Source organism: Balaenoptera physalus, assembly GCF_965194825.1.
Source record: "Balaenoptera physalus genome assembly, chromosome: X".
Taxonomy (NCBI): domain Eukaryota; kingdom Metazoa; phylum Chordata; class Mammalia; order Artiodactyla; family Balaenopteridae; genus Balaenoptera; species Balaenoptera physalus.
The window spans coordinates 132,063,851-132,079,952 of NC_138903.1; the positions used below are offsets into that span (position 1 = coordinate 132,063,851).

Below are 16,102 nucleotides of genomic sequence, written 5' to 3' on the forward strand. Positions count from 1 at the left end.
CCGTCTCTCCCGGCGGCGTGGTGGCCCCACGTTCTCCTGCAGGCTCACTTCCCCGGGCAGACTGGCTGTGAGGCAGGCGGCAAGCCTGCATTCAAAGCACGGGGACCGCCGGGCTGGAGGGCTCTCAGCACCCCCACGGGGCGTGAGTGTCTGTGCCTTTCAGGGCCCTGTGGATGACCTCAGTCTGGGTACGGGAACATACATGACGCGTTCCCTACACATACATGTGGTATGGCGATGCATGTGTATATAGGCACATATATTCTACACACATGTTATATATATACATAGGACACACACTGCACTGCACAGACATGTAAAATGTATTACTCACTATGAATGAGGATGAAAAAGTGACAATCACGTAACTCCAACAGGTAATATGATCTAATCATCAAAGCAAGCGTTTCCCTAAATCACCTGCCACTGCTCAGGCCTCTTCAGCTAAAACTAAACGTTTCTTAAAACAGGTTGCCAAAGTCTGGAGGCTGGTGAGGAGCCCCGAGGGGAAGGTGTGCGGTTCTCTGTGCTCCCCCCACGGTCATGGGCGCGGCAGCCCCCCATCCAGCATCTGTGCTGGGACTGCAGCCTTTCTCTCCTCGGCCTGCCCCAGACCTCATCCCTGTGCGGATCACAGAGGGATTGTCTTCAGCGTCCATTTCTTCCCATAGAAGCCCTTCTCGTGGCCCAAGAGTGCTCACTTTTGGAACACCTGCGTGTGTCCTTTTCCCATCGCCTTCCCAGACCGTCGGATCCAGCCTCCCTGGAGGCTGCCTCGAAAGCCCTGTTTCCTTTCCGCAGTGGGGTGGTTTGGCTTCTGCTGCCCCCGATCCTGGCCTCCCACGTCCACCTTGGGTCTCCGTGGGTACTTGCCCTTTGAAGGACTTGATTCGGGGCTTCAGCGTGTAGCCTGTCCCATTGAAAGCGAGCATTTCACTGGTGCGCTCCCAGGCCAGCCCTGCTCTCCTTCCCCACGCGCGCCCCTGCCCCACCTCCACCTCCACCTCCACCCCCGGGGCCCTGTCTCGCTGTTACCTTGAGGATACATGGAATGATTTTGTTTGCTTTCAGCTTAGACGCTTTTGAACGGGCCTAAGTGACACGGACTGACTCCCAAGGAAATTTCCTACTTGCCGACCTAGACGTGACCGGAGGAAGCCCCCGTCCACGTGCATTTGGAAATAGATGAGGGTCTGGGTGTCAGACGCGCCGAAACCCGAATGAGAGTCGTCCGTCTTCACCGCAGGTGGGAGGATAGGATGGTGGGTTTGGCGATGCGCGTTCTCTGGCCGTTGTGGGCGACTTTGTCCTTCATAGTCACCGTGGAGGGGACAGAGTGGCACCTTGGAAAGGCCCGTCTACGAGGATCCTAGGTCCCTGTCCCAGCTCTGCCACTAAGCAGGGTCATCTGCCCTCTGTGAGCGCCACTGCCCTATTTCTGAAAGGGGAGAGCTAAGAGGGTGTGGAAGAGGACCTCCCGAGGTGCCTTTCAGCCTAAGGACTGGCATCCTGGATGGAGCTTCCAGGCCTAGATTCGGGCCTGCTCCCTGGTCTTTGTGCTTCTAAAGTGGTTTACAAAGCATTCTTTCAGGTCAGTTCCTCCTGTAGGGACGTGACCTCGGAGGCTGCGAATTTCGGTGGAGGCCGTCGGTGGCTCCTCGGAAGGGGCCCGAAGGCTGGGGCCTCCTTGGGCGGGCCCGCCTGTGTGGCCTTGCCTGCTGCCCCCCTCCTCGGGCCCTCCCTCGCCCCCTGGGTCCCGTAGGAGCTGCCTCCTTCCTGGTCCCTCTCCCTCCCAGGTGCCAGCCAGGCCCCGGCAGTGGGTTTGTGTGGCACCGTGGGGGTCTTTCTCAGCCGGGTCTCGGGACCCTTCAGTTGGGCAGGCACAAGCCCTGGTGACGTCCAAGGCCTGCCTTTCCCAGCCTCGCCCTGCGGCCCCTGCCCTTGGCTTCCGCGCCCTGATGCCCCCAGCCCAGAGGCCCTCCAGCCGCTCCTCTCCCTCGCTGCCGCCAGGGTCTCGGGGTGTCTGCCAGCGTTCACTTCCCTCCAGTATCTGAGGAGGCTCCTGGAGGGGCCTTGTCCCGGTAGGCACTGGGGCCTTACAGTCAGTCCCAGGCAGTCTCAGTCCCTCCCTGCCCGTGACTCAGCCATGAGCAGCTCAGCAGGCCGGGCTCCCGTTGGGCAGGAGGGCCCCAGGGCCGGAACAGGGACGGGGCGCCGTCACGCGGGAAGGTGCCGGCACTGGACAGAAATGCCGGCACCTGGCAGTGGCGGATCTCAGCAAACCACAGACCAGCCCCACACTGCCTCTGCGTCTCCTTGGCACCTTCCTTTCTTGGGCCTGCTTTTTGTCAACTGAAAGACACCGTGTAGCACCGAGAAGAGCAAGGAGTCGCCAGTCAGGAGGTCGGCCACGGGCCGGGGGTGGGTGGGCGCAGCGTGGGCTCGAGAGGAAGTCAGACCAGGGCTCTGGTCCCCACCCCATCACTTAGCAGCACGTGACCCTGGGAAGATTCCCAAGCCCCGTGGCCTCAGGTTCTTCACGTGTGAAGCGAGTGGGTGTGACGAGCCGTGTCTTGTAGGGGCTGCAGGGATGCGCGTGAGCTTCGTGAAGCAGCTCACAGGACTTGGCGTCTGTGGGAACGTTGATGATGGGCAGTTATTTCTCATATTGTTTGGATCACAGAGCCTTCCCCTCTCTCCTCTGGCCTTTGGTTGGGCGGTTTCTTGTCCCGGTCATGTCAGAGAAACTGCAGCTTCATCACCATCACCTCCCACAGAAGGAAGCCCCGCTTCCCAAAGGCCCAAACTGCCCTGGCTTGGGGCACTTACACTCCAGGGCTTGCTCCTGGAGCCCCACCGCCTCGTCCCATGTTGACTTGTTCTGTGGGACTTGGGGGACGTCTCACCACCTTCCTCATGTGACTGCGGCTCCTAGACCATCCCCCTAGGTGTGGGTGTGTCCTGCTTTTCCTAGCATTCCCGCTACTAACACAGGCCCTTCCAGAGAGCAAAGCCTCCGTGGAGGGCTGCCGAATATATAAGCCGGAGAGCAGGGGGCTTACTTACTCAAATCAATTTTTCTTGCTTTCGTAAATCACCGTGCAAATCCAACTAAACAGAGATAGCTTAGTTTTACAGGATGACAGACAAGAAGGATAAGAAGCAAAAACTCACTACGATTACTTTTATTTTTCTAATTCTTCCCCCATCTATATTACTGCTAAGTACTTTCACATTACCAGAGCAGTTCTGATTCCAATTCCATGTTATCTGCCTCAGGGTCACAAAATGAAATGGCAGATTTCCCAATCTCTTTTACAAAACAGCAAAACTCTTGTTCTTAAACTGGGTAATTATAAACACATTCTAATCAGTCATTCACAAAGTTAGACACTGAAGCTTGTTTAGTCTTCCATTAAAACGAATAACATTTGAAAAATTCCTAAAGAAAACAGATGATATTCCATGTCATCATACACAACAGGAACCCAAAGATGCTACACACCATGTTCCCCCCACTCACAGGGGCCCTCACTACTTGGAAACTCCACCGCTCTCTCTTCAAACTCAGAGTGAAGGACCAACCTCACTTCCTACCAGTGAACTTGGGCCTGGAAGGAGCCTGGCTGCTGCTCTGGCTCAGGCCCCCTCTTCCTCATCGCTCACACCCTCTGCAGACGTGGGACCCAAGGTATTGACACTGAGCAGATGCTCCAGGACCTGCCACTTGCTGGTCTCCGCGTGGGCCCGGGGACCCCACAGGAACTCGTAGCGGGCGGGGTCGCTGTGGGGCACCTGCTGGTACTCCACGTAGCCCTCCTGCACCCACACTTTGGTGAGGAGCTCCCTGGGCTCCCCGTAGATGCAGTGCTGCTTCCCTGCATACACCCCCTTGAGGCTGAGCAATTCCCAGACCTCCTCCTCAGGGGCACGGTCACCGTCCACGGTGATCTGGCACAGAATCAGAACCAGGAGGCCGGCCTTGGGCATGCTCTGCCCGTCGCTCAGCACTGCATCACAGGTGAGGCCCAGGGTGGGGACCAGGACGTAGGTGCACTCGCGGGGGTCCACCTCCTTCACGTCCACGCCAAACACCAGCTGCATGCACTGGGAGGCTCGGCTGAAGACCACGGGGAAGTGGTCCCGATGGTCACGGAGGACCATATTCAGCATCTCCGCCTTGGAGATCGGCTCCTTGGTGCGATACTTGAGGAGCAGGAACGCCACCAGGTGAGCCTTCAGCACAGTAAGTGCCTCCTGGGGCAAAGACTCGGCATAGGCGGAGAAGGAGGGGACGACGGGGGAGGAGGAGGACGAGGGGGATGCGGCCTCCTCCCCCGCAGCCCCGAACTGCTGCGCCTCCACCGGGCCCTGGGCCTGGACTGGGGCCTGAAGGTCTGCCTCAGGCTGGCGCAGCTCACTCATCTCGACCAGGGGCCTGATGACTGGGGTCGGGCCGCCGACGGGAGTCTGGGCAGGGGTGACAGATACGGACCACGGACCTGTGGGAGAGAGGGGGTGTGAGTGGCCTCAGCGGAGAAACGCACCCTGGGCAGCTCTGACAAAGGCCACTTACAGGGCTCGTCTGGAGGGGTGCCCTCGGGCCTCACAGGGGCGCTCCTCCTGGGCGGCCTGTCCCCTGCCAACCTGAAGAAGGAAGCGAGGTGGCTCCTCAGGGTGCAGCCAGCGCAGCCCCAGGTACCGACCGGGGCTGAGAGGGGTGTGGGGAGGTGCGGTGACTTGGGCCTTGTGGGGTCCCCTCTGTTCTGGGAGGGGGAGCCCCTGGGTGCACACTCAGGGCACGCACCTCACCTTGACTCCTGGCGCTGCCTGGGCCTCCTCTGCTCTGTGGCCTGAGGACACGTGCCTCAGACCTGGGCCTTCGCCTCCCGGGTCCTGGAGACCCTGTAAGAGGAATGGAGGGCGCACCTCGGGTGTAGATTGTGGCACAGCCCTGGGCCCCTCGGTGCTGGCAGGAGGGGTGGGCCGGACTCTGTGAGGTTCCCACTGTCCTGGCGTGGGTGGCCCCCTGTGTGCTCACTCAGGGCAGGGCGTCCCCTTCGCCCTGGCAGGGCCTGGGCCCTCTGTCTGCTGTCCTGAGGCAAAATTCTCAAGACACATTCCCTGCACTGAAAAGAAGGAAGGGAGGACCTCCACATCTAGCCATGGTGCCCAGGGGCTAACAGGGCTCACAAGGGACAACCAAACGCCATGGGGTCCATCTGTGCTGGGACGATGGTGGTCGGCTCAGTCTCCACCTTGACACCCTGCAGGGCCTGGGACAGCTCCCTCTGCTGACTGTGACCCATCTCCTTCAGCCAAGGCCTCACCTCCATAAGACACCAGAAGAGGAAGTGAGGGGCAGTCCATGTACCCACCTATTCTGGGACACCCAGGGGTGACAAAAGGGGCAGGGCCGGCTGGGCTCCAAGTACTCTGTGAGGAGGGGTCTCCCCAGTGCTCACGATGCCCACTGCCAGGGCCTGAGGCCAGTCCCATGGAGCAAGGCCCCCTGGCCGAGACCAGCCGTCTGGATGAGGAGGCTGGCGTGCGGGCCCCACGGGGGTTTCCAGGGCTGGCAGGAGGGATTCCTGTGGGCCCCCTCTTTGTGCTGAGGGTGTGGTCCCCTCACCCCTCCGTCAGGGCCCTCACCTTGACTCACGGTAGGACCTGGGATTCTCCCCTCCCCCCAGCAGAGGCCCCGCCTCTGATCTCAGGACCCCAGTCTCTCTGAGACCCGGATGTCAGGAAGTGCTGCACGTGCTCATCCCGCCCTATGGCCTCCCAGGGCCCACACTGATCTGGGGTCCATGTTACCCTCAGTCCTCCCTCAGTGCTCTCACCTTGACTCCACGCAGGACCTGGGATTCTCTCCTGTGCCCGCCTGAGACCCCACCCCTTACACCCCCTCCCCAGCCTCTCTGAGACCCGGATGTCAGGAAGTGCTGCACGTGCTCATCCCGCCCTACGGCCTCCAACGGCCAAGTCTGTTCTGGGGTCCATGTTCCCCTCAGTCCTCCTTCAGTGCTCTCACCTTGACTCCTCGCAGGACCTGGGATTCTCTCCCATGCCCACTAGACACCCCGGCCCTTATACACCCTCCCCAGCCTCTCTGAGTCCCCACCCCTTACACCCCCTCCCCAGCGTCTCTGAGACGCGGATGTCAGGAAGTGCTGCCCGTGCTCATCCCGCCCTATGGCCTCCCAGGGCTCACTCTGTTCTGGGGTCCATGTTCCCCTCAGTCCTCCCTCAGGGCCCTCACCTTGACTCCTCGCAGGACCTGGGATTCTCTCCTGTGCCCGCCTGAGACCCCACACCTTACACCCCCTCCCCAGCCTCTCTGAGTCCCCGCCCCTTACACCCCCTCCCCAGCCTCTCTGAGACCCCACCCCTTATGCCCCCTCCCCAGCCTCTCTGAGACCCCACCCCTTACACCCCTTCCCCAGCCTTTCTGAGTCCAGGATGTCAGGAAGTGCTGCAAGAGCTCATCTCACACTTTGGCCTTCCAGGGCCGACTTTGTTCTGGGGTCCAGGGTCCCGTCAGTCTTCCCTCAGGGTCCTCCGTTTCTGTCCTGCTAGGCCCTAGGCTTCTCATCTGCCCACCTGAGGCGCCACCCCTCACCACAAGTCCCCAATCTCTGTGGGACCCGGATGTTGAAGTCCGGACGTGTGCTCATGCCGCCCTAGGGCCTCCCAGGGCTGAAGGCAGGGACAACCCACCTTCCAACCGTGATCTGGGTCCCAGGAGCCCCGCAGTCCTCCCGCTGCTCCTCACTTTGGCTCCCCTCAGGAGCCAAGGTGGGAGATACATTTTATTTCCGTCTATATCTATATATCTGTTTTCTATCTATATATCTATATCTATATAGATATATTCTATATCTACATATAGATATAGATATAGTTTCTTTCATTCTCCCTCCTATAGTTTTCTAGGATTTATCATGGGAACAGAAGACAGAAGCTCAAAACTGACTGTCATCTTGGCAGATAAAGTTATAGCACTAATTCTGTAAATCTATAAACAAGGAGGATCGACATGGTCGCCGTATACCGTTTCCCATCATTGGGTATGCTATGCTGCTTTTTTATTTAGGAACCCTTGAACCTGAGTCTTCCAGTAAACTTGTATAATGCCTCCATAAAGACCTTGTCTACATATTTGTTAGGCGTCTTCTTAGGTAACTTTTAAAATTTATTGCCGTTTTAAAATGAGGCATTTTCTAATACATGTTCTAAATAGTTATTGCTCTTGCACGGCAAGGCTCTTGATTTGGCGGTGGTGACCTTCCATCCTCTATTTTTCTGAAGTCCCTTATTCATTTGAGTATTCCATGGGCACCTTCCTTTGAATTTGCGAGATAGTTGATCATGTGGTAACACGAAATACTAGTTCTTTTCCGTTTACGTATTTCTTCTTTATTTTGAGATCCATAGCTCTGGCTTCCTATTGCAGTGCAGCTTCAAAAATTAGAGGTGATAAAATATTTCTAGGACTTGTCCCTCACAAGAATGCTTCTAACATTTCACATTACTGTATGTTTAAATATGTGTGGATGTATGTATGCATACATACACAAGCGTATATATATATGCTGTATGTTTATATATGTGTATGTACGTATGGGGTGTGTGTGTGTGTGTGTGTGTGTGTGTGTGTGTATAGTTTCTGTACATATGGTTATTTTAAGTTGCTGATTTCTTAAATTCAAATGCATTTTTCACAACACTGCCTTGTACTTCCTCCCCCATGCTTAACGGTTTGGATATCATATATCCTTTTGCTTTGCATATCCCTCATCTACTTTTTGGGGATACAGATGATTTTACTACTTCTGTCATGTGCCCTTCCTGCACGCTTCCTCTACGTTTACTGTACATTTGTTTGAACAATGACATTTTCCCTCGTAATTTTCATATTTCCAACTGTGGCCTTTTCTTTACAGCTTCGAGAAGTCCCTTTAAAATTTCTTGAAAAGCTGGTTTCATGGTGCTGCACTCCTTTAGTTGTGCTTTTCTGCAGAACTTTTGATCACTCCTTCACATGTGAACAATAGGCTTTCGGGGTAGAGCATTCTTGGATGTAGGTTTTTTCCTTTCAGCATTTTTGAAATATGGTGCCACTCCCTTTGGCCTGCAGCATTTCTGCTGAGAAGGCAGCTGATGGCCTAATGGAATTTCCCTTGTCAGTAACTTATTGCTTTTCCCTTGATGCTTTAATATTCCCTCTTTATCTTTAATTTTGGACATTTGAATTACAGTGGGTCTGGATGTGGTCCTCTGTGGGTTGATCCTGTTTGGGACTCTGGCTTCTTCCTGGACCTGGATGTCTGTTTCCTTTCCCAGGATAGGCAAATTTTCAGCTATTTCATGTTCCATTATGTTCTCTGACCCTTTCTCTCTCTCTTCTCCTTCTGGGACCCCTATAATGCAACTGTTAGTGTGTTGGATGTTGTCTCAGAGGTCTCTTAAACTGTCCTCATTTTTTAAAATTCTTTTTTCTTTTATCTGTTCAGCTTGAGTGATTTCCACTACTCTGCCTTCCAGTTGGGTGACGTGTTCCTCGGCATCATCTAATATGCTCTTGGTACCTTCTAGTGTATTTTTCATTTCAGCTCTTGTATTCTTCAGCTCTGTATGGCTCTTTGTTATATTTTCTAACACTTTGTTAAGCGTCTCGCTGTGTTCATCCATTCTTCTCCCAAATTCTCTCAGCATCTTTATGATCATTACCTTGCACTCTTTATTGTGTAGATTGCTTTCTCCATTTCACTTGGTCCTTCTTCTGGGGTTTTATCTTATTCCTTCATTTGGACCATATTGCTCTCTCCCCCCACCCCCATTTTCCCTAATTCTCTCTTTTTACTCTTCTGTATTTGGCAGGCTGGTTATATCTCTTGGTCTAGGAGGAGTGGTGTCTTGAAGGAGACGACCTATGCATCCCAGCAGTCCACTGCCCTTTTGTCACCAGAGCTCTATGCTCTCGTGTTGCCCCCCTATGGGGACCGCGTGGTCCCTTCTGCTGTGGCAGGCTGACTGGCGTGGGCAGCCTGGTAGGCATGGCTGGCCCCTGGTCTGCTTGGTTGCCGGGCCTTGCCTTGTGCAGAGGCTGCTGATCACTGGTGGCTGGGGCTGGGGCAGGAGGTGTCTGGCTGCTGAGACCTGGCTGGTCCCAGGCCTGGTGCTGGCCCACTGGTGGGTGGAGCAGTGTTCTGGGATGGGGGGTTACAGGGCCAAGGGTTCTCAAATCTAGTGTCAGCCTGCTGTTGGCTGGGGCTCTTTCGTGACATAGCTGGTGGCGGGGTCCAGGGTGCCCTGAAGCAGGTGTTGGCCTGCTGGTCTGGAAATCCAGGGCCTAGGGGGTCCCAGGTCTGCTGCTGGCCTGCTGGGGGGTGGGCTTAGATCTGACATGGCAGGCTGCAGGGCTACAGTGGTCCTGGGGCTGGTTCCTCTCCCTGGTGCGTACAGCCCGATCCTGGGGCTAGTGTCAGACCACTGGTGGATGGAGCTGTTTCCTGGGGTCTCTGGTTACAGAGCCTGGCGTGCTGGAAGAGGTGCCAGCCGGCTGGTAGGCAGACCTGGGCCCAGGGTCTCTGGCTGCCGAGCCCTGGGGTTGCTGAAGTTGGTGTCGGCCTGCTGGTGGATGGGGCAGGGTCTGGACAGCTGGCTGCAGGGCGGAGGGTCCCGGGGCTTGTTCGCCCACACAGGTGGCTGGAGCAACCTCCTGGGTGCTCTGGTGGCAGGCCAGGTCCTGGTAGGCTGGGGCTCAGAGGGTCCTAAAGCAGCTGGCCTGCTGGTGGTGGAGCTGTGCCCATGCTCACCTAGCGGCTTGGCCTGAGGCTTCCCAGTCCTGATGCCAACAGGCTGGTGGGCATGGCTGAGTCCCCTTGCTAATAAGCTAGAGGGAGGCCTCCAAAATGGCACTTGCCAGCAGGAGCGTCCTTGTGCTACAACGAGCGCCTCCACATGGCTGCCACCAGTATCCATGCCCCAGGGTCAGCTCCAGCCACTTACTTCCTCCGCAGGAGGCTATCTGTGATGAGCAGGTGGGCCTGACGGAGACTCTTTCAAATTACTGCTTCTGCACAGGGTCTTGGAGCAGGTGAGATTTGGTGTGCGTACTTTAAGAGGGGAGTTTCTACTTCCTACCGCTGTCTGGCTCTCGTGAAAGTAAGACTCGCTCACCTTAAAAGCCAAATGTTCTCTGAGCATGCGGTCCCGGTGCATGACCTCCAGGCTAAGGTGCCCAGTGTGGGGCTCAGACCCCTCGCTTCTGGGGGAGAATATCTGCAATGGCAACTATCCTACCGTTTCTCTGTTGCCCACCCAAAGATATGGGTCTTGACTATACCATGAGTCTGATCGTCCTACCCATCTTGTTGTGGTTTCGTCTCTATATGGTAGTTAGATATATATGTAGATAGATAGATATACAAGTACTATATTATGTTTATCACAGAGACTAAGGCAGAATCCTCAATGTTGTACCATTCCTAAAGGAAATCAATGGACCACTTATGGTTAGTTGATTACAACATCTCACTTCCATCCTTGAAGGGGGAGAGGGTCATCTTGACTGCAATGCGTATCACACATTCTAGATGTGGGTTTGACTTTCCTTCTTACGGTGCCTCGTCTGGTGCCACTAACTGAGGGCTTAGAGAAGGCAGGATGGACTGACACAGGATATTTCACAGGACCACCCGGGACTCGTACAGCAAGCGAGGGGTTCGGAGGGCACGTGGCCGTGAGACGCAAAGCCACAATGTCAGCCCACACCTTCCCGAAGCTGCGGGTCTTCTGGAGCAGTGGAATGGCCTCGACAAAGCACACAGGAGGTGTACGTTTGGAGATGAGAGCCCATGATGATGAGGTGTCATCCTCCAGGTTATCAGACACAATCGACATCTGTCGTCGCTGTTCTACCACTAGATGGGATACGTGGTCCTTGAACCAGAGGGCAGAGTGACCCCACTTGCCGTCACTCCCACTGGCCCACACGGGAAGCTGTGCTTCCTGTCCCCCAAGTTTAGGGTCTGTAGTTCCACACCTGGGCTGTGCAGCCATTAGGCACATCTAGCTATTGACATTTAACTTTAAAGTGTTTTAAGGTTGAAGAGAAGTCCAGGCCCTGGGACACACTAACCACGTGTCAGTACTCAACAGCAGCCTCATGTGGCTACTGGTGCCCTATTGACAGGGCTGGCAGGACCTATGGTTCCCAAAGTGAGAATGCTTTCCCCAGGAGACACGATAAGGGTCCTCCTGACCTATAAGCCGCGGTTCCCACCTGGGCACTGTGGGCTCCTCTCCCGAGAGGCTCAGGTGCCAGTTCCCCATCCCCGAGTCTGCTCTCCACCTGGCCAGGCCCTACCACGTGGGGAAGGGAAGGGGACAGAAGGCTTGTCCCCGGAAGGAGGCTAGTGGTGAGAGGAGTGCAGGGTCCTCACGGGGTTCTCGCTTGCAGCTCAGCTCCAGGCTCCTAGGCTGCATCCCTGCCCCCTGCTCCCAGGGATCTCGGCCCCTCCTGGGTCCCTCTGGATGTACCACCCCTAGGACACCTTCTGCACTGCCCACAATCCACAATTTTTCCGCACCAATGTATTATTTTTATTTAAGTGGAAAGTTTCTTCTGTCTTTGTATTTAAAACAGTGATTTAAACACCATCTTATTTTAAAATATTTGTAGGTTTACATAAAGGATCCCAGATTCCCTGCAGGCAGCTGCCAGGAAGCAGAGGAAGACAACATATGGGCCAGGACTTGGAGTGAGTCTCTCCCCTGCAATGCTGTGTACTAGGTGCTCAACAAAAAGCAGCTGCTATAACTTTGCATTGAAAAAAATTCCGTTCATTAGGTGGAGGAGCTTCCGACAAAGCCAAATGTGCCTTGAATCTGCAACTACTTCTCGTCACTACTCTGTGACGGGTACTTTCTAATACAAGATCCCATTTACTTTCCAAGGCTCTTGTGAATGTCAACAGGGAGGGCTCCCCCTATTCCCTCCAGAGCACCTCCTGCCCTTCCCTCTGCAATCAAGCCCGTAGTCTCAGCAGGCTGAGGATGTGCCCCTTCCTCCTCATGCAAGGACACATCTCAGCCTGGGAGTCTCAGCTGCCGCCACACGATGCAACGTGCCTGAGCACCTGCACGGGTGCCCTTGGGCACCCGGACAGCCACGACCTTCCTGTGGGGCAAGGACCAGACACCAGACTGTGGGAGGAGGGCTAGTTAGTTTCCTTGGTAACATCCCGCTAGGATATCCACAGGAGCCATCCTTCCCCTCCAAGGAGGATTCTGAGATGTGTGGAATTCAGCGTCACTCGGTGTTTTTGCCGCCATGGTTCCTATGACCATTCCTCATCTAAGGCTTTGGGGTCTGACCACCTAGGAAAGCTGATCCATCAGTTTAAGTGTCCAGCAGCCACTTTCAAAGAAGACTCCCCATTAAAATCCTACCAACAATTCGGGGGTGGTTACCAAAGCTGCTTCAACTGTATACCCCAAGGCTGAGTAAATTGTGAGCCAGACCAAACTCCACTCACCCCTCCCCATTTGGAAGATGTTGAGCGTATTTAGGCGCAGGCAGAATAACCAGGACTCTGAGGGTCTCTGCCCAGAGTGCACCTTCTCTTCCTGCCCCAGAAGATTTATCCACGACAGAAGAGGAACTTCTAATTTGCATGTCCCATTTCAGATTTTCTTCTCACCCCTAAGATGCCCTCTACACGCCTGCTGCTGCCACCACCCAGTTTCATCACCGTCACCTCCCACAGAAGGAAGCCCCGCTTCCCAAAGGCCCAAACTGCCCTGGCTCGGGGCACTTACCCTCCAGGGCCCGCTCCTGGAGCCCCATCGCCTCGTCCCATGTTGACTTGTTCTGTGGGACTTTGAGGGGACGTCTCACCACGTTCCTCATGTGACTGCGGCTCCTAGACCATCACTCTAGGTGTGGGTGTGTCCTGCTTTTCCTAGCGTTCCCTCTACTAACACAGGCCCTTCCAGAGAGCAGAGGCTCCGTGGAGGGCTGCGGAATAAACAAGCCAGTGAGCAGGGGCCTTATTGACTCAGATTAATTTTCAGCTATTTCTTAAGTAAACCATGCTAATCTGATATTTACGTATACATATATGTATGCATATTAGTTTTGGAAAATGACAGATGAGAAGGCACAAGAAGTAAGAATTAACTAACTTGTACTTTTATTTCTCTTTTTCTTGACCTCATCAATTGTATTCGAAAGTTCTTTTTTATTTCCAAGAGATTCATATTCCAATGCCATGTTATCTTGTTCAGGATCACAAAATAACATGGGAATCTTACAGTTTGCTTTACACAATAGCAAAACTCTTGTCGTTGAACACAATTAGTGCAAATACATGTGTGATCAATGTCATTCATAAACTTAGATACCGAAGCTTATTAAGCCTTCTTTTAAAATGAACAATATTTAACAAATTCCTAAAGAAAACAGAGATGAAATTCCATGTCAACATACACAACAGGAACCCAAAGATGCTGCACACCGGGTTCCCCCGACAGGCCCGGGCCCTCACTACTTAGAAGGGTGACCGCTCCCTCTTCAAACTCCGAGCGAAGGATCAGCCTCCCTTCCTGTCCCACGGGAGAAGCTGCTGGACGTGGGCCTGGAAGGAGCCTGGCTGCTGCTCTGGCTCAGGCCCCCTCTTCCTCATCGCTCACACCCTCTGCACACAGGGATAGGAAGGACCTGAGATCCCATCCACTGACCCTGAGCAGATGCTCCAGGACCTGCCACTTGCTGGTCTCTGCGTGGGCCCGGGGACCCCACAGGAACTCGTAGCGGGCGGGGTCGCTGTGGGGCACCTGCCAGTACTCCAGGTAGCCCTCCTGCACCCACACTTTGGTGAGGAGCTCCCTGGGCTCCCCGTAGATGCAGTGCTCCCTCCCTGCATATACCCCCATCACGCTAAGTGCCTCCCAGACCTCCTCCTCAAGGGCGTGGTCACCGTACAGGGCGATCAGGCCCAGGAGCATCACCAGGAGGCCGGCCTTGGGCATGATCTGCCCATCGCTCAGCACTGCATCACAGGTGAGGCCCAGGGTGGGGACCAGGACGTAGGTGCACTCGCGGGGGTCCACCTCCTTCACGTCCACGCCAAACACCAGCTGCATGCACTTGGAGGCTCGGCTGAAGACCACGGGGAAGTAGTCCCGATGGTCACGGAGGACCATATTCAGCATCTCTGCCTTGGAGATCGGTTCCTTGGTGCGATACTTGAGGAGCAGGAACGCCACCAGGTGAGCCTTCAGCACAGTAAGTGCCTCCTGGGGCAAAGACTCGGCACAGGCAGAGAAGGAGGGGGTGACGGGGGAGGAGGAGGACGAGGGGGATGCGGCCTCCTCGCCCGCAGCCCCGAACAGCTGCGCCTCCACCGGGCCCTGGGCCTGGACTGGGGCCTGAAGGTCTGCCTCAGGCTGGCGCAGCTCTCTCATCTTGACCAGGGGCCTGATGACTGGGGTCGGGCCGCCGACGGGAGTCTGGGCAGGGGTGACAGATACGGACCACGGACCTGGGGGAGAGGGGGGGTGTGAGTAGCCTCGGCTGAGAAACGCACCCTGGGCAGCTCTGACAAAGGCCACTTACAGGGCTCGCCTGGAGGGGTGCCCTCGGGCCTCACAGGGGCGCTCCTCCTGGGCGGCCTGTCCCCTGCCAACCTGAAGAAGGAAGCGAGGTGGCCCCTCAGGGTGCAGCCAGCGCAGCCCCAGGTACCGACCGGGGCTGAGAGGGGTGTGGGGAGGTGCGGTGACTTGGGCCTTGTGGGGTCCCCTCTGTTCTGGGAGGGGGAGCCCCTGGGTGCACACTCAGGGCACGCACCTCACCTTGACTCCTGGCGCTGCCTGGGCCTCCTCTGCTCTGTGGCCTGAGGACACGTGCCTCAGACGTGGGCCTTCGCCTCCCGGTTCCTGGAGCCCCTGTAAGAGGAATGGAGGGCGCACCTCGGGTGTAGATTGTGGCACAGCCCTGGGCCCCTCGGTGCTGGCAGGAGGGGTGGGCCGGACTCTGTGGGCCCCCCTTTGTTCCGGGGATTGGGCTCTCCTCAGTCTTCTCTCGAGGTCCACACCTTGACCCCGGCAGATCCTGGGACTCCTCCCTCTGCTGACCTGATGTTTCCCCTCAGACCAAGGTCCTCCCATCCCTGGACGAGTCCACCCCCAACCACGTGGCAGAGGTGAGAGCCTGCAACGTCAAGTCAGCCCTGCCCGGGACCTCCCAGGGCTGACAGCATGGGCGAGCTCCTCTGAGGTCCCCTCTGTTCTGGGGTCCAGGGTCCCCTCTGTCCTCCCTCAGGGTCCTCACCTTGACCCCCGGCAGGACCTGGGATACCCCCCTTTGCCCACCTGAGGCCCTGCCCCTTACCCCAAGTCCCCACTCTCTCTGGGACCCGGATGTCAGGAAATGCTGCCTGGGGTCATCCTGCCCCGGTGTTGCCCAGGGCTGACCACACGGATGGGTTTCTGTGGGCTCCCCTCAGTCGTCCCTCAGGGGCCTCACCCTCACTCTGGCAGCACCTGGACCCTCCCCTCTATCGATCTGAGGCCCCGTCCTTTATACCAAGTCCCCAGGGTCTCTTAGACCTGATGGGGAAATAAAGAAACAATGCGTGTGCTCATCCTGCCCCCGGGGCCTCCCAGGGCTGACGGCAGGGTCGGGGATCTGTGGGGTCCCCTCTGTTTGGGGCCCAGCACCTCCTCAGTCCTCCCTCAGGGGCCTCAACTTGACTCCACGCAGGACATGGGATCCTTCCCTCCGCCCACCTGAGACACCGCCCCTTATACCCGCTCCCCAGTCTCTCCGCGGCCAGGATGTGAGGAAGTACTGCAAGCGCTCATCGCGCCCTATGGCCTCCAGTGCGACCTGGAGCTTCTCGATGCCTCATGCAGGGGGCCAGAGCCCCTCCCTGGACCCCCACAAATCCATCTGCCATGGCCAACAGCCTCCACCAGATCACAGCAGCCCCAGCGCCTCCCCTCTCAGCATCACTTACGCCCCTCGTGGCCAGGCGGCTCCTCCCCGCCCCCCCCCACTACATCCCCCCATACACCCTCCCCCACCCACCAC

At 56.3% G+C, this 16,102-nt stretch overlaps 1 protein-coding gene, 1 long non-coding RNA gene and 1 pseudogene across 5 annotated transcripts in view; 1 reads left to right on the forward strand and 2 right to left on the reverse strand.

The window, feature by feature from the left end:
• The window catches only part of LOC309652677, a 13,684-nt gene extending 139 nt beyond the window's left edge, over positions 1-13,545 (forward strand). Inside the window, exons 1-4 of one of the 3 annotated variants that reach the window (XR_014258876.1) lie at positions 1-1,246; positions 6,929-7,070; positions 10,698-10,887; positions 11,690-13,545. The exon at positions 1-1,246 is cut by the window's left edge and continues 139 nt beyond it. This is a non-coding gene — a long non-coding RNA (uncharacterized lncRNA). The remainder of the gene's footprint in view (positions 1,247-6,928; positions 7,071-10,697; positions 10,888-11,689) is intronic. The other 2 variants (XR_014258877.1, XR_014258878.1) reach the window with 2 other exon arrangements.
• Positions 3,529-4,425, reverse strand: LOC309652760 (melanoma-associated antigen 10 pseudogene; annotated as a pseudogene). The gene has a single exon. The product of its transcript is annotated as a melanoma-associated antigen 10 pseudogene (transcript).
• A 37-nt stretch (positions 13,546-13,582) lies between the features above and the next one.
• Positions 13,583-15,873, reverse strand: LOC309652762 (melanoma-associated antigen 1-like; the record flags this gene model as incomplete). The annotated part of the gene is made up of 4 exons (XM_082446764.1): positions 13,583-14,552; positions 14,661-14,761; positions 14,858-14,955; positions 15,820-15,873. The coding sequence occupies 4 exons, from the start codon at positions 15,871-15,873 to the stop codon at positions 13,675-13,677; spliced, it is 1,131 nt and encodes a 376-aa protein (XP_082302890.1). The 3' UTR covers positions 13,583-13,674.
• Between the last annotated feature and the right edge of the window lie 229 nt (positions 15,874-16,102).